General features: G+C 23.7%; 1 protein-coding gene across 1 annotated transcript in view; it reads right to left on the bottom strand.

Moving 5' to 3' along the window:
* Positions 1-18,684, bottom strand: part of LOC117175345 (GATOR complex protein Iml1) — a 147,632-nt gene extending 128,948 nt beyond the window's left edge. Inside the window, exons 1-4 of the mRNA XM_033365052.1 lie at positions 18,576-18,684; positions 11,102-11,495; positions 5,782-5,907; positions 1,284-1,755 (exon numbers count right to left, since the gene is read on the bottom strand). Coding sequence (XP_033220943.1) covers positions 1,284-1,755; positions 5,782-5,907; positions 11,102-11,452 — 949 coding nt within the window. The 5' untranslated portion in view covers positions 11,453-11,495; positions 18,576-18,684. The remainder of the gene's footprint in view (positions 1-1,283; positions 1,756-5,781; positions 5,908-11,101; positions 11,496-18,575) is intronic.
* Between the last annotated feature and the right edge of the window lie 273 nt (positions 18,685-18,957).

Genomic DNA, 18,957 nt, shown 5'->3' with positions numbered 1-18,957 from the left:
GAAAATTCCACTGCTTGGTTGAAAGTTGTACTACTTTGTTGAAATTTTATTTATGAATTGAAGATTTATCTTTTTGTTAAAAAAAAAACTATTTTGTTGAAAATTTGTTTTTTTAGTACTAATTTTGTAACTGAATATTTAACTACTCCACTTAAAAATTAATCATTTTAATTTTAAAATTTCATTATTAGTAAAAAAATGTATCTTTCTTATTAAAATTTCAATTATTTGTTTCAAGATTCATGTATTTCTCTGAAAAGTCGTTTTTTTCTGGAATTTAACTGTTTCTTATATAAAATGAAAATCTTTTTCTGTTGAAATATGAACCACGAAATTTTTTTATTGAGAATCCACCATTTTTTTTGTTGATATTTGAGCACCCTTTTTTAAATTTCATGTTTTTGATAAAGAATCATAATTTCACTTGAAAATTACTCTCTTCGGTCGAAATTTTTTGAAGAGTCATCTCTTTGTTAAAAAAATAACTATTTGGTTGACCATTTGTTTTTTGGTTTTTTTTTTTGGTTTTTTTAGAACTAACTTTTGAACTGAATATTTAACTATGCCACTTAAAAATTAATCATTTTAATTTTAAAATTTCATTACTAATAAAAAATGTATCTTTCTCATTTAAAATTTCAATTATTTGTTTAAAAGTTCATGTATTTTGTTGAAAAGTCGTTTTTTTTTTTAATTTAACTGTTTTTTTATACAAAATGCAAATCTTTTTCGATTGAAATTTGAACCATTAGATTTTTTTATTGAGAATCCACCATTTTTTGGTTGATAATTGAGCACCCTTTTTTTTAACAATTCATGTTTTTGATCAAGATTCATTATTTCACTTGAAAATTACTCTCTTTGGTGGAAATTTTTTTTTTTCATTTGAAAATTCTACTGCTCGGTTGAATGTTAAACTACTTTGTTAAAAATTCATTTATTACTTCAAGATTCATCTTTTTCAAAAATGAACTACTCTGTTGAAAATTTGTTTTTTTTTTAGAACTAAGCTTGGAACTGAATATTGAACTACTCAACATAAAAATTAATCATTTTAATTTTAAAATTTCATTATTAGTCAAAAAAATGTATCTTTCTTATTAAAAATTTCAACTATTTGTTTAAAAATTCATGTATTTTGTTGAAAAGTCGTTTTTTTTTCTTGAATTTAACTTTTTCTTTAGCTGTTAAGTAATGTAATTACGGTACCAAAAAACTCTTTTATTTCCGGGATTCCCTCTCCATTTTCATTATCATTATTTTCAAAATATTGGCAAAATTACCATTTAGGGACATGTTGAGTACTTCCAGAAAATTTCCCTGAGCCGCAGTCGAATTCGTTGCCGTTGGTACAGTAATTCCCGATCTTTGATGATATTCCAAGACAATCTTTTGATAATCAGTGAACAGTTTCCGCAACTGTACCAACACATTGCTCCAGTCTTCGTATCTTTCGTTTTGCACAGCCACTCTATAAAAATCTTCGTAGAATCTGCCTCTGTAATCATGCTGCAGACACTCTCGCATGTGGTTAGGAAACTCCTCGAGACTACTCGCGTTATAAAAAGTCCTTGAGAATAAAACTATGGTCACTTCGTGATTGCTGCCGTTTTTCTTCCACTTTTGAAACAAATCAGCCAGAAAACCGTTCACTGCTTTTTCGAAATAAAGGTCCCCGTGAATGTCGAAATCCCACATCTCGGAGCTCATCTGAATAAACAGGTAGACCATACTTGTCGAGGAACGAAAGACGACCTATTATTGAAGAATTTTTACTTTTTATATGGATAGTACTTATAAATATTAGGGACCGTACTTAAATTACCTAATACTTAAAAATTCGTTTTTGTTTCAGTTAAAAATTCAACTCCATTCGTAGAAGAGTAAGCTTTTGTTTAAAATTCATATTTTGTTGCTGATAAGTCGACTGAAATCTTTTTTGGATAAAAATTACTTTTTTCTGAAAATATTTATTTGTGATTTAAAGGTTCATATTTTTCAGTGGAAATATTACATCTTTCTTGAATAAAAATGCAACTGTTTTGTTGAAAATTCAACTATTTCTTAGAAAACTTACTTTTTGTTCAAAAATTTATTTGAAAATTAGAGTATTTTGTTAAAAAATCATACTTCAATTATTTTGTTTGAAAATATGTCTTTTTGATTTAAAAATCCATCTGTTTTAGTATTAGTATTAGTAATATAAGATATGGCACTTTTTTTTGGGAATTGATCTTTGTAGGTTGAAAATTCAACTATTATGTTAAAAATTTAACTATTTTGTTGAAAATTAAAGTATTTTATTAAAAAGCCATCTTTTATAGTAGAAAAGATATTCTTTTGTTAAAAATAAATAAATAAATTTGAAAATTTGGAAACTAAAAATATTTTGTTGCGAATATGTCTTTTTGATTTAAAAGTCCACCTGTTTTAGTAGAATTTTAATTCTACTTGCACAAAAATGCAACTGTTTGTTTAAAAATGTAACTCATTTTTTTAAGTCATTCTTTTTGGTTGAACGTTCTACTGTTCTGTATAAAATTTAAATATTTCGTAGAAAATTTACTTTTTGTGTAAATTCAGCATCTTGATATTGAAAATAAAACTGAAGCCTTTTCAGGGTGAAAATTCAACTATTAAAAAAATTTTTTAACCAAAATTTATCTGTTTTGAGAGATGTTTCTTCTTTCTTGGATAAAAATGAAACTATTTTGTTTAAAATTAAAGTATTTTGTTCAAAAAAATCATACTTTTTTATTCAAAATTCCACTGTTTTCTTGGAAATTGAACTATTTCTTAGAAAATCTTAATTTTTGTTTAAAATTCGTATTTTTGCGTTGAAAAATGAAATAAAATCCTTTTGGATGAAAATTCTATTATTTTGTTTAAAAATATGTCTTTTTGATTTAAAAATCCACCTTTTTTAGTAGAATTATCATTTTCTTGTATAAAAATGCAACTTTTTGGTTAAAAATTTAAAAATTTTGTTGAAAAGTCATACTTTTTGGTTAAAAGTTCTACTGTTTTGTTGAAAATTGAACTATTTGGTATAAAATTTATTTTCTAATTAAATTTAATCATCTTGGTATTGAAAATAAAACTGAAGCCTTTCCTGGGTGAAAATTCAACTATTAAAAAAATTTTTAATCCAAAATTCATCCGTTTAAAGAGAAATTTCTTTTTTCTTGGATAGAAATTAAACTATTTGGTTGAAAATTAAAGTATTTTGTTAAAAAATCATACTTTTTGTTTAAAAATTCTACTGTTTTATTGGAAATTTAACTATTTCTCAGAAAATTTAGTTTTTGTTTGAAATTCGTTTTTTTGCGTTAAAAGTCAAGTCAAATAGTTTTTGAAGAAAATTCAATTTTTTTGTTGTTGAAAATATGTCTTTGATTTAAAAATCCACCTGTTTCAGTAGAATTATCATTTTCTTGGATAAAAATGCAACTTCTAGGTTAAAAGTTCAACCATTTTGTTAAGAAGTCATACTTTTTGGTTGAAAGTTTAACTATTTTGTTGGAAATTGAACTATTTCTTAGAACATTTACTTATTTTTAAAATTCGTTTTTGTGCGTTGAAATATTTTATTATTATTGTTAAACATTTTTTTAAATCCACCTGTTTTAGTAGAATTTTCATTTTTCTTGGGTAAAAATGCAACTGTTTGGTTACAAATCAAACTTTTTTTTTGAAAAGTCATACTTTTTGGTTGAAAGTTCTGTTTTGTAGAAAATTTAACTATTTCGTAGAAAATGATTCTTTTTTGTAAATTCAATGTCTTCGTATTGAAAATAAAACTGAAGCCTTTTCTGGACGACAATTCAACAATTTAAAAAAATTTAATTAAAAATTCATCTGTTTTAAGAGAAATTTCTTATCTTTTGGATAAAAATGAAACTATTTGGTTGATAATTAAAGTATTTTGTTAAAAAATCATACTTTTTTATTCAAAATTCTGTTTTTTTTTGTGGAAATTCAACTATTTCTTAGAAAATTTACTTTTTGTTTAAAACTTGTATTTTTGCGTTGAAAAGTCAAGTGAAATCCTTTTGGATGAAAATTCAATTTTGATTTATAAAGTTACCTGTTTTAGTAGAACTTTCATTTTTCTTGGACAAAAATGCAACTTTCTGGTTAAAAATTGAACACTTTTGTTTAAAAAACATAGTTTTTGGTTGAACGTTCTCCTGTTTTGTAGAAAATTTAACTATTTCGTAGAAAATACTTTTTGTGTAAATTCAATATCTGGTATAGAAAATAAAACTGAAAACTTTTTGGATGAAAATTCAAGTATTAAACAAAAAAATTAATAAAAAACTGATCTATTTTAAGAGAAATTTCTTGTTTTTTGGATAAAAATCAAACTACTTGATTGAAAATTAAACTACTTTGTTAAAAAGTCATACTTTTTGGTTGAAAATCCTACTATCTCGTAGAAATTTCTCTTTTCGCCTAAAATTTACATCTATAAATAAGTTTCTACAAAAAATTAAATTTTCAATTATATTCATCCTTTCTGGTTGACAAAATTCGTATCTTTGGATTGAAAATTTAATTTTTTTTGCAGAAACCTATTTTTTATCTTAGAAAAATCAACCGGAATCTTGTTTGGATGAACATTTAACTATTTTTTTTTTAAATAAAAATTCATCTTTTTTAAAAGCAATTTTTTACCTTTATGGACAAAAATGCAACTATTTGGTAGAGAATTCAAAATTTTATTAAAAAGTCATCCTTTTTGGTTTAAAGTTTGTCTTTTTGGATGAAAAATTAAATTTTTTCTTAGAAACTTATTTTTTGTTTAAAAATTCATATTCTTATCGTGAAAAGTCAACTGAAATATTTTTTAACAGACAATTCAACCAGTTTTTTAAATTGATCTTTTTGATTTAAAAACTCATCTGTTTTAGTAGAAATTTATTTTTTTTTTTAAGAAAAAGCAACTTTTTGTCCAAAAATTATTATTCTTTGTTTGAGTATGCAACTATATTGTTTAAAAGATTCAAAAATTCATCTCTGGTTGAAATTTTAACAATTTTTTTAACAACTAATCTTTTTTAATTAAAAACTCAACTGCTTGGGTAAAAGTTAAACTAAATTGTTGAAATTTTTTTTGATTGAAGGCTTATGCTTTTGGTTGAAAATTTAACTGATTAGTTAAAAAGCCTTTTTTTTCATACAAAATTAATTTTTTTAAAGAAAATGTAACTTTTCCATTTTTTTAAGATGTTTTTTAGTTGGAAAATGGCCTTGTTTGTTAAACAAATAATTTTTCTTGATTAGAAATTTCATTTTTGGTTTAAAAATTGAATTTCTGTAGAAAAAATTCGTCTTTTGGCTTGAAGGTTCAACAATTTAGATAAACTTTAAATTTCTTGCTTGAGTAAAAAATCTTTATTTGTTGAAAATTCGTCTTTTTGGTTTTAAAATTCTTTTTTTGTTGTTTAATTTTCATCTTTTTTTATTGAAATATAAGATATGGCACTTTTGCTTGGGAATTAATCTTTTTAGGTTGAAAATTTAACTATTATGTTAAAAATTTAACTATTTTGTTGAAAATTAAAGTATTTTATTAAAAAGCCATCTTTTATAGTAGAAAAGATATTCTTTTGTGAAAAATAAATTAATAAATTTGAATATTTGGAAACTGAAAATATTTTGTTACGAACTAAACTAGAAATATCTTGTTACGGTTTCTTACACGTTGCGTAATTTAAGTACGGCCCCTTCGGTATAATGAAATATTTATTATACCGGTGTAGAATAAATTAGACAAACCTTTGTGTCGTCAGTGATAACACCACAAGCTACTCGATCTCCTTGCGACCACATTTCATGCACTTGACATCTTATGCTACCACCACAAAATTCGATTTTTTTGTTTATATATACACACGTATTTACCTGAAAAGCAATGGGAATTTAAAACACTATTTTCAGATCAGAATTTTTGCGAATTCCTTGAAATCTTTTGAAATAATTTCAATCATTATAAAATCTTTTTACTTTAAAAATCATCTTTTTTAGAGATCATCTTAAGAAATCATCGTAAAATTTTTAGAAATCTTTGTTATTCAGGGTGGCCGCTGGACCGGGAAAACAGGGACTTTTCTGAGACCGGGAAAAGCCGGGAAATGACAGTGAATTTATTTCTTGACTGGGAATTTTACGAATTTTAAGAAGACAAATTTGCCCAAATTTGATTTCAACAGTTTTGTAAATAATTAAAGTATAAAAAACTGAACAATAATTGATTTGACAAAACGATTCTAAATCCGTTCCAAATTTGAGAATTTCCAGATTGTAACTGGTGGCATTCGAAAGTCTTATAATGAATTGAGATTAATATAATATCATTCATTCCGATAATTGTATTTTTAAATAACAACTTTAATGATTCATCAATAAAATATTTTTCATTAAAGATTTAGGTCTTCCTTTATATTATTTTTCAATATTAAATTGAGTAAATAAATATATTATTATACTTTGAAACTAAATTTTTTTCAGAGAAAGCTTTGAATCTGTAGATTTTCGAAGATCTTTTCAACGTCTAACGTTACAATTCTAATTGTTGTGTTTAAAAAATGTTTAATTTTTAAGTGAAAATGCTCTATTTTGACGTATAATGAACGCAAATGAACACTTATTATTTGTAAACAAAATTTGAGTAATTTCAAGATATATTTTGTAGTTTTGGAAAGATTCAAAATTAATTAAAAACTTGAAATGTCTTCAAGTAATTGAAAAGAAGTGTGTCAACATTTTTGTTGAGAACTTCTAACATGTTTTTAAATTTTCTGTTACAATAATTTTTCAAAATGAAAAATCATTTTCAATCTTCCTAGGAATCTTAAGAAAGTGTTTTCATTCTTTTGAAGCCTTTCACAATTCTTAAAAAGTTTCTAAATTTTTTGGATGAAATCTGCAAAAATCTGTATTATGTTTTAAATTCAGCTGTGGGTATTTGCACAAAAATTCCGTACGAATAACCCAATTTTTTCGGGTCACAAACTTCGTGTCAATGACTTGAAATAATTTCAAGTTCTAAATTTAATTTTAATATTTTTTAAACTTCTAAATATCTCTTAAAATTACTCTAATTTTTTCTACAAATAATAAGTGTTTCTATTGTTATTTATAAAATCAAATTTTAAGGATTTTTTCTTTAATTTGCAGGATTTTCTAAAATTCGTTGGAAAAAATAATTAATTTAAAAACATATTTAAACGTTTCGAATCAATTTCAAAAATGATTTTAAATTTGGAAAAATATAAATCCACTTCTAGATTTCTCAATATTTTGAAATAAAACCTTAATGTCTTTGAAGGTTCCTTAAACTATTTTAAATGAAAATAATTTCATTTCTAACTTAAAAACTGTTAAGTTAAACAAATTTATTTTTCATTTTTTAATTTGTCTAGCTTAAAATTACTTAAAAAAATATCATTTGAAAATTTTTAAAGTTCATTGCTTGATTTTTTAATTGAGAGTATTGAAAATGTTAACGTCGAATTATATTTTTGGAATTTAATCTGAAATTTTGAAATCTATAATTTATAAAAGTTCTAAATTGTGCAGTATATCTGAATTTCATAAAAAAATTTCAATTGAAAATTGTTATAACCTTTCATTTCATACGTGTATTTTCAATTTGTTGTTCATTGTTTATTACTTTAAATGGAGAAATTTCTAGAGTAAAGTTCGATTTTTTAAATTTCATTGACCGTGAGAAATGTTTCCGAACTGGGAAAAAACCTTGAAATGACCGAGATTTTTTTCTTCGATTAAAACGGCCACCTTGTTATTCCAATATTTCTAAAATCTTTGAAATCATTGGAATCTTTGTAAAATCTTTTTATTTAATTGTATTTAAAAAGACATAAGCCCAAGAGGCAATATGGTCAATAATAGGCCTTTGAAATCTTTGTAAAATCTATTGAAATCTTTTAAATCTTTCTGATATCTTTAAAGTCTTTTAAATCTCGGATTTATTTGTGAAATAATTGAAATCTTTGTAAAATCATCAAATTCTTTGTATTTTATTTTATTTAAGAATAGATTAGGCCAACATTTCGAAATGGCCAATGATAATAAGTCTTTGAAATCTTGTCAAATTCTTGAAATCATTGAAAATCATTAAAAATTTTGAAATCATTGTAAACTTTGTTTAATATTTTTATTTAATTTAAATTTAAATTGTTTATTTATTTAAGAAGAGGAAAATGTTTTAAAATCTTCGTGATTTTTGAAACTTTTGTGAAATCTTTTGAAATCATAGGAATATTTTCATTTTATTTTAAAACCTATTAGATCTGCAGTCGAAATGGCCAATAACAGGCCTTTGAAATTTTGATAAAACCTTTACGAAATCTTTTGAAATCTGTGAAATTTGTGAAATAATTGAAATCCTGAAAAATGTGTGAAGTCTTTATGAAATCCTTAGAATCTTGAAACCTGGTGTAAACTCAAAAGTAAAGTTGTCAACCTCTTAAGATTTATTTCTTATTCTTGGTTTAAGAAAATGTATTTTATTTTGCACTAATGATGAAAACAAAGTCAGGGTGGCGATTCGGCGGACGATTTTCAATTCTGGGCCATTTCACGGTTTTTCCTGGTCAAGTTTTTTAATTTTCGTGGTTACCTGAAAGTAACATATTCAAATTTGCCGCAAAACGCAATAATTTATTTTAATTTATCACGTTCATTCTAAACATCTTTTAACACATTAGAGCAAAATATTGCGAAGTAAATTAATTTTGAATAAAAAAATACTTAAATTTTAGGCTAAAAAGTATCAGTTTTTTTTACAAAACGTGAAATATTTAAATTTTCACTTGAAAAACTTAATTTAAAACAAAAAAAATCAGATTTTGAACAACATAGTTTTTTAAAAAAGTCAATTTTTTAACCAAAAAGTTGAATTGTGAACTAAAAAAATAATAATTTTCAACCCAAAATGGAAGTAACGTTTTTAGTCATAAAACTTAATTTTAAACTAAACATGAGACTTTTCATCTAAAAAAATGATTCTTTAACCGAAATAGTTGAATTTTCAAACAAATAAATTCATTTTTACTGCAAAAGATAAACTGTCAACCAAAACCTAAATTTTAAGTTAAACAAATTACTTAAAAAAAAAAATAACTTTGAGAAAAATAGTTACGTTTTCAAACAAAGTGATGAATTTAAAAAAAAAAAGGTAAATATTTAACTGGAATAGTTGAATTTTAAACCAGAAACATGAATTTTTAACTGAAATGATTCTTTAACTAGAATAATTGAATTCTTGACAAAAAGTTTATCTTTCAACCAAAAAGATGAATTTCTAACAAAAAAGACTGATTTTAAACTAAACAAAAAAGAAATTTGTAACCAAAGAGATGAATTTCTAACAAAAATTATGGAATATTTATCTGGAATAATAGTTAAATTCTAAGTTAAAAAAAAATAATTTTCAACGAAAAAACATCGAAAGCAAAAACAAGTTTCTCATCAAAAAGCTCATTTTTCAATCAAAGAAATGTATTTCTAATTATAACGATGAATCTTCGAAAAAAAAAACAAAAAAAAATTTTTTATTGAAGACTTCAAATTTCAAACAAATAATTTTATTTCTAACAAAAAAGATTAATTAAAAAAAAGATAAATATTTTACCATAAAAAGTACATGAATTTTTAACAAAAGACGTGCATTTTCAACCAAATATTTGAATTTTCAAATAAAGAAGACAAATTTTCACCCAAATTATTGAATTTTGAGCTAAAAAAGATCAATTATGAACTAAAAATGGAACAGTTAAATTTTCAGTCGGAGAAATTAATTTTTAACAAATCTGTTAAATTTTAAACTAAAATGATAAATCTTCAACTAAAATAATTCAATTTTAGGCCAAAAAGATGAATTTTCAACCATAAAGATTAATCTATACGTGTGAACTTGGCCCCTCACTTTCAAAATTTCGATTTTTTTTTAAATTTCTGACATCCTTTTGAATAGTTCTACAGTTTCTGATAACGTTTAGAAATAGTTCCCGCGTATAAATACCCTAAAAATGGATTTTTCAAAATTGGGGGCTAAGTTCACGTCCCCCCGCATTTTTTGAAAAAAGAACTGTATTTTTATTTCTGGGTAGATTTAGCATAGTTCTAGAGTTCTTGATACTTATCGAAAATAGTTCCAAAAAATCAGACCCAACATTTTTTTTCAAAAAATAGAGCTAGCCCCCCACTTTTCAAAAAATCAACTTTTTCTTTAATATTCCTGTAGTTCTAAAAGAGTTCTAGATTTCTACAGCAAAATAATTTCGAACAACTTGAAAACTCGAAAGTTACAAAATTTTGAAAATCCTAAAATTTCAGATAAATTTTGCGAAAGAGTCCCAGGAGTTCTGATCAGAGTTCTAGTAGCATCGTAAATAGTTCTACAAAAAAGTCTAATAACATTTTTCAATAAACTCAAAATCCAAAAACCTACATCATTTTACAGATATTAAAAAAATTTTAATTCCAAATTTTTGGGTATATGTAAATTGTTGTTGTAGGCTCGTGGATTTTATGTTGACGCCTGGAATTATCAAAATTTTGAATTAAAGATTTTTTGAGTATCTGTAAAGTGTTGTAGGCTTTTGGATTTTATGTTGATCGACAAATTTTAGAAGACTTTTTTGTAGAACTATTTAGGGAGCTACCAAAACTCTGATCAGAATTTCTGGAACTCTTTCGAAAAATTTGTCTGAAATTTTAGGATTTTCAAAATTTGTTAACTTTTCGAGTTTAAGTTTTAAATGCAAAATAACAATTTTCAACCAAATAATTAAATTTTCACTTTCGAAAATTGACAAAATTATTAAAATGTTGAAAACTCGAATTTTGCTACGAATAGAAGTAAATTTCTGGGCATTTTCCGGTTTTACCCCGGTCAAGTCACCACCCTGAAAGTTAGACAATTTGAAATTTTAAGTAACATCGAATCCCATTGTAAATATTTGAAGCAAATCTTAAAAAGTTCCGGGCAGCGAAAAAATTTATTGTCATTCCTAGATTTCCCGGTCAAGTGGCCACCCTGATTTTGTACAAAATAGGAAAATGATTTTACCAAACTATTTTTAAGCCTCCACATCTCACTTCTGCCCATGTACTGATCCTTGAAAGTTAGTTCCACAGAATCGAGAGCAACATCATCAGGATTGACAATGTTCATATGAACATCAGCAAATGTTCTCAACTGGAACATCGTGGCTACATTATTTTCCACGCTAATCGTTTCTCGGCCTTGCAAGTCCTCCTTGAAAGAAGTGACTTGCAGCAACAATCGACTGAATTCATCTTCAGGATGGTAAATCTCCACAACATCACCAGTTTTTATTCCAGGATAATCCTTTGGGTTTATAATTAGGTCCTCCCCACTGAAGTTCTTCTGGTGTACGATTAATTTAAAGAGTTTCATCTTCAGCCCATTATTTTGTTATTAGGTGTGCAAAAGGTATATACTGAAATTAATAATAATAATAATAATAATAATAATAATAATAATAATAATCTTCAAATGTATTCATCCTCTTTCTCTAGATTAAAGCTTCTTTATTGCATAGGACTTTTAAAATTAGAAGTCAAACCATAGAAAAACTAAAATTTAGTGATTGTGAATTCTCTTCTGTTAAAGCTCTTTCGGCCTTAAGGAACACATTTTCATTAAGTATCTCGTGAGAAAAAAAAGGTTAAAAGCAAATTTTTAGATCTAATTTCAAAACAATTTTGTTATCACACATTTTATGGTATCTTGTGTCTTTTTGCTCAAAAATATAATCTGTTTATTTTTCATGTAATTTTCACGTTTAAACAAAACTACGCGCCTCATCAAAAAATTATTGATAACAAATTTGTAGCTTTGTTGCGGGTAAATTTCTTTCGTCTATTTATTTATTTCGCAGCTTGTGTCATTTTTCAAAAAATTTATTTTTACATTCTGATTCCTGAGAATGTAATGTAATCGTAGCCACGCTAACTTTTGAAGGATTTGTCCAATCGAATCCGCATTTGATACACTTCTGAAGGTCCCCAAAATAAAGGCTAAGTTCGTTAATCAGATATTTCGAACAAAAATTAAAAAATTGACAGCATTTTCAAAATTTTGAAATTTTTGTTGTTGAAATTTTATCAATTGTTTTCAAAGTTTCTTATAGATGGATAAAAGACTTGCAAATTATATAAATAAAATTTTTTATTTTGATGAAAATTAGAAAAATTATATACTTTTAAAAATTTGAAAATTTTCAAAAAATAGACAAGCTTATTTTTTTTATAGATCCAAAAATTTCATTCAAAATTTTCACCAAATACCAAATATATTTCAAAACTATTCTACCCGAATTTTTCGATTAACCCAAAATTAAAAAATTATAGAATTTTCAAAATTTTCAAGTTTTGTTTTAACTTATAAAAATGTTTGTCAAAATTTCTCATAGATGGGTCAAAGACTTGCAAATTATCCAAATAAAACGTTTAATTTTCATTAAAATTGGAAAAGTTATATAATTTTCGAAAATTTGAAAATTTTCAAAAAATAGAAAAAATGATTTTTTTCATAAATCCAAAAATTTTATTCAAAATTTTCAGTAGATACCAAATACATTGCAAACCATTCTCGCCGAATTTTTCGATTAGCACACGATTTAAAAAATTAGAGCTTTTTCAACATTTTAGACAATTTTTTTTCAAGTTTCAGAAAATTTTGTCAATGTCTCCGATACTTGACAAAAATACTTGCAAATTATCCAAATGACATTTTTAATTTGGATGAAAATTAAAATTAAAAATCTCTGGTTTTTAACGGATCTTTACGTTTCGGCACTCACAGAATCCAAAAACCATAAAATTTCATCGGTGTCTGTCTGTCTGTATGTCTATGTATGGTTACCTGAATATTGTAGCCACGCTAACTTTTGAAGAATTTGTCCAAACGAGTCCGCATTTGATACACTTCTGAAGGTCCCCAAAATAAAGGCTAAGTTCGTTATTCAGATATTTCAAACCAAAATTGAAAAATTGAGTGCATTTTCAAAATTTTGAAATTTTTGTTGTTGAAATTTTATACATTTTTGTCAAAGTTTCTTATAGATGGGTAAAAGATTTGCAAATTATCGAAATAAAATTTTTAATTTTGATGAAAATTAAAAAAGTTATATACTTTTCAAAAATTTGAAATTCTTCCAAAAATAGAAAAAATAATTTTTGTCATATATCCAAAAATTTTCACTAGATACCAAATATACTTTAATAAAAACCGAGCTGCAAATGAAAGCATTTAAAAGTTTTTAATTAAAAAATTTTGTTTTCAAATGCTCAATAGTTTACGCGTATAAAATAAAAGGTACTATCATTTTTCAATATAAAAAAATATAAACCCACGTTATCATTTTTAATGCTCTTAATTAAAAAATCAATAAATGAACTTTAAAAATTTCACAATTATATAATTTTAAGGAATTTAAGCTAAGTATTGAAAAATTGGAATTTTTTTAACTGAACACTTCTTAAATTAGAAATTAAATTATTTTCTTTTCAAATAGTTTAAACATCCTTGGAAACCTTCAAAATTTTATTTCAAAATCTTGAGAAATCTCGAAGTTGTTTTATATTTTAAATTATTTGAAAATTTTTTCAGAACTTCTAAATATCTGTCAAAATTAATTGAATTTTTTCTACAATTTTCAGAAAATCCTGCAAATTTTAGAAAATTTCTTTACAATTTGGATGTATAAATAACAATATTGAGCATTTATTATTTGTAGGCGAAATTTGAGTAATTTTAAGAGATATGTAAAATTTTTTGAAAAGATTCAAACTTAATGAAAAACTTGAAATTATAGCCTAATATAAAACAAAATGTAGATTTTCGGAGATTTTAAACAAAAAATTAGATTCTTATCAAGAATTGTGAAAGGCTTGAAAAGAATAAAAAAATGTTCTTAAAATTCATAGGAAAATTAAAAATAATTTTTCATTTTGAAAAATTATTTTAAGACAATATTCGAAAAAAGATTTAAACAAAATTTTGAAAAAAGATTCTAGATGATTTTAAGAAAACTTTCTAAAATTTGCATAAGTTTTAACTTTCTTAAAACTCCTAAATATCTCTTAAAATTACTCAAATTTTTTTTACAAATGTTCATTTGTAAATTACAAATCAAAATTTAAAATTTTCACTTACAATTTAAGCATTTTTAAAATTTATCAATTAAAATTGTAATATTCAAAGTTTAAAGGCTCTTCGAAAATTTAACGTTTCCAGGCTTTTTATGTCAAACAATTCAGTTAAAGATTCTTTACTTTTAAATATTTGGTTTCAATTTACTTCTCTTGAATAAAAATTCAAATAGTTTTAACGTTAAAATCTGAAATTTCTTAAATTTTGAACTGATTTAAAATCGTTTTGTCAAATCGTTTTTGTTCAACTTTTATTACTTAAAGTACAGATAAATTAAACAAATTATTTACTTATTAAATATAAATGTTTTTTATCAAAAATTTTCAACATCAAAGGTTTTCATTTTTTATTTGTTTAAGTCTTTAAGAAAGCATTGCAAAATTATTTAAATTAAAAATGTAAGCTTAAAAATAAAAATTTTAAATGGAACATTTTTAAGGCAAAAAATTTTGAATTACGCATTGTAAGCTAAATAATAGCATAATTGAAAAACATAACAATTCAACTAATTATTTAAAAACTGTTGAAATCGAACGTTGACACATTTTTCTTCCACAAATTTGCAAAATTCCCGGTCAAAAAAAAATTCACTGTCATTTCTCGGTTTTCCCGGTCTCAAAAAATTCCCGGTCATTTCCCGGTTTTCCGGTAAAATATCAAATTATTATATTTTAAAACGAAATTCAGTATTCGGGAAGTTTCTTGAAAAAAGGAACCAATTACAGCTACAGTTCCTTATTCATATACAGAAAAATATGTTACATATGTAAAGAAAATTGTAATAATTTCCAAAAAATAAATCAACGCTGTTATTTGCTACTGCTCACAACTGACAAATTTTCAATTGCAAATCTATAAACTTGAATAAATTTTAATATTAAATCTTCAAAATTGAATGATTTTCTAATTTTCAAAATGTAAACCATACCATAGAAGCCATTTAAAATTGCATCATTTATTTCTATTATATACATTAAATATTGACGAGTCTTCAATGGCAAATATTCAAAATTCAAGCATTTTAACTTGCAACTCGTTAAAAGTGAACAATTTTTATTTGCAAATCTTCAAAATTGAACTGTTCCTAAAAAGCTTGACTTTTCATCTTTGAAATCATCAAAATTGATTGATTTTTATTTTTGAATCTTTAAAATTGAAGAGATTTTAATTCCAACTCCTAAAAATGGTAGCATTTTGAATTTTAGGTCTTTAACAGTAAAGATTTTAAAATTAATAATTAAAAATTGTGCAAGTTTTAGATTTAGAAATTCTGTAATTATGATAATTTATATTCGAAATTTCTTGAATTTGAACAAATTTAAAATTATAAACTTGACTTATGATCTTCAAAAGTAAACGGATTTTAGAATTTTTGTTTCTAAATCTTTAAAATCAAAGAGTTCTTAGTTTTGCAAATGTACAGTAAAAATTATCCAAGTTTTAGGTTTTAAAAAAATGTGCAATTTTGATTGATTCTTAATATTTGAAATTCCTTTATTTTTGATGATTTATTTTTGTTTGGAAATTTACAATAAAAAATTATGCAATTTTTAAGATTTAAAATTATAAAAGCCGTAGTTTTGTTGATTTACATTCAAAACTTCTCCAATTTGGAAGATTAAATATAGAAAATTAGACTTTTGATCCTCGAAATCATTGATGATTGACGTTTGGTATTTCTTCAATTCGGATGATTTTCAAATGAAACTTGACTTTTGATCTTCAAAATAATTCAAATTAAACAATTTTTTTTTTACATTTTTACAATTAAAGAATTTTAAATTTTGAAACTTTCCAATCAATATTATCCAAGTTATAAGTTTTGAAATTACAAATTTTGATGCTTAATTTCCGCAATTTCTCCCATTTCGGTCATTTTGCATTTAAACTTGACTATTGATCTTCAAAATTAGCAAAATTTACGAATTAAAATTTTTTTTAATCTTTAATTTTGAGATTTTAATTCAAAGTCTTAAGAATGGTGCAATTTTTAATTACAAATCGTAAAAATTGATGATTTTGAATTTTTTGAATTTAAAGTTAAAAACTATGCGAGTTTCAAGTTTTAAAACTAAAAATTCTATAATTCTGATTTTTTAAATTTGATATTTCTTCAATTTAGAAGATTTAGAATTGAAAACTTGACTTTTGATTGTCAAAATAAGCTAAATTTTTAAATGGTTATTTATACATTTTTAAAATTGAAGAGTTTTCAATTGTAACTCTTCAAAATTATAGAACTTTGATTTTTAAATGTTTAAAATGAAAAATATTGTAATTTTGATGCTTTATTTCCAAAGTTTCTCCAATTTGGATGATTTTAAATTTAAACTTGACTTTTGATCTACAAAACAAGCAAAATTTGAGAATTTTGAATTGTTAATCTTTAAAATTAAAGATTTTTAATTTTATAAATTCAATTAAAATTGAAGAGTGTCCAGTATTAAAAATTTCTATTAAAAAATATCAAATTTTTAAGTTTTACGATCAACAGTCCTGTAATTTTGATGATTAACGTTCGATATTTCATTAATTCGGATGATTTCGAAATCAAACTTGAATTTTGATCTTCAAAATCATCCAAATTAAACAATTTTATTTTACATTTTTACAATTAGAGTTTTTAATTTTGAAAATTCACAATCGATATTATCCAAGCTATAAGTTAAAAAAAAATAATTTTGATTCTTAATTTCCGTAATTCTCCAATTTGGGTCATTTTGAATTGAAACTTGAGTTTTGATCTTCAAAATAATCACAATTAAACAATTTTATTTTACATTTTTACAAATAGAGTTTTTAATTTTGAAAATTCACAATAGATATTATCCAAGCTATAAGTTTGAAAAAAAATTAATTTTGATGCTTAATTTCCATAATTTCTACAATTTGGGTAATTTTGAATTGAAACTTGACGTTTGATCTTCAAAATTATCAAAATTTGGGAATTTTTTAATCTTTATGTTGAGATTTTAATTCTAACTCTTAAGAATGGTAAATTTTTTAATTGCAAATCGCAAAAATGGATGATTTTGAATTTTATAAATTTAAAGTTAAAAATTATGCAAGTTTCAAGTTTTAAAACTGAAAATTCTAGAATTCGGATTTTTTACATTTGAAATTTCTTCAATTTAGAAAATTTAGAATTGAAAACTCTACACTTGATTTTCAAAATAATCAAAATTTTTAAATTATTATTTATACATTTTTAAAATTAAAGAGTTCAATTGTAATTCTTCAAAATTATAGAAATTTAATTTTTAAATCTTTAAAATTAAAGAATTTTCACAATTTTAAAATGGAAAATATTGTAATTTTGATGCTCTATTTCTGAAGTGGTTCCAAGTTGGATGATTCTAAATATAAACTTGACGTTTGATCTACAAAAGAAGCAAAATTCGAGAATTTTGAATTATAAATCTTTAAAATTGTAGTTTTTAAATTTTATAAATTTAATATGTATAATATGATTTGGAACATTTAGAATTGCAAACTTGACTTTTGATTTTTAAAAACATCCAAATTTTTGAATTTTTGAAATATTGAAAGGCTTTCGATTGTAACTTTGAATTTTAAATCTTTAAAATTGAAGAATTCATCATTTTTACGATTTACATTGGAAATTTCTTCAATTTAAAATATTGAAGATTCGAAATTTGACATTTATCTTAAAAATTATCAAAATTAATGAATTTTCCTTAAAATATCTTTAAAATTCGAGTTTTTAATTATTGATAATCTAAAAATAATGAAAAATATTAATAAACAATTTTAATAATTTAAAATATTTGAAATTAAAGAGTCTTTACATTTTGTAAATTTACAATAAACAATCCTTATTGTAACACTTCAAGATTATAGAACTGTGAAATTAAAGAGTTTTTAAGTTTTACAATATTTAAATAAAAATTTGACAACCAAAATAGGAAATATGTATAAAATAATATTTTGTTCAAACTTCTGATGGCTTGATTTTGATCTAAAAAATTTTAATTGATCACAAAACTTTAATGTTACTTTTTGAATTTTATATTCAATAAAAAAAGGAAAACTCCTATAACATGAATATTTGGTGAAAACTGACTTTTACAATCACCTGGTTTTCATTTTACGCAGTAAAATCATCTGATCGTCCTTTATCTACTAATGGAATTAACAATTCAGACAATTATAATCATAATGAGTAAAGTTATAAATAACCACTCAACAAGATTATTCTTGCATAAAGTAAATATATAAATCAAACAATATTGTTAATAAAATTGCACTAGAACAAAGGTTTTGTTTAAAATTTGTTTTTTATATTTTTTGACATATTTAGCAACAGCAGGAATAATTTGTACTAAAATTCGTCTAAATTTACCTTTATTCAATGTTTTTGACCTTCGATTTCAATGTTAACTAGCTGCAAAACAAATTATTTACGTAAAAACTGTCATACGCAGCATACGTTTTCATGTCACCCCGAAAAAACACAAAAAACGCACACGTAACAACATAACCTCACATGTGTGTAATTGGCATTTTATTACCGTTGGTCGATAACATTTTACATTTAATTTATCAAATTTAAATTACATTTATTAATTTAAAATTAATAAAATTTAAAAAAATTAATGTTGATTAACATAAATTCAAAAATTAAATTTTATTTTGACTGAGAAAAAAACCCAATGTTCAAACAGGTTTTTTAGGGTTGTAAAATTAAAAAAAATTTTAAATATTGAAGAATTTAAATAACATAT

This window comes from Belonocnema kinseyi, chromosome 6, assembly GCF_010883055.1.
Source record: "Belonocnema kinseyi isolate 2016_QV_RU_SX_M_011 chromosome 6, B_treatae_v1, whole genome shotgun sequence".
NCBI classification, from domain to species: Eukaryota; Metazoa; Arthropoda; class Insecta; order Hymenoptera; family Cynipidae; genus Belonocnema; species Belonocnema kinseyi.
The sequence above is the reverse complement of the archived record's forward strand: the minus strand, read 5'-3'. Positions and strand labels throughout refer to the sequence as shown.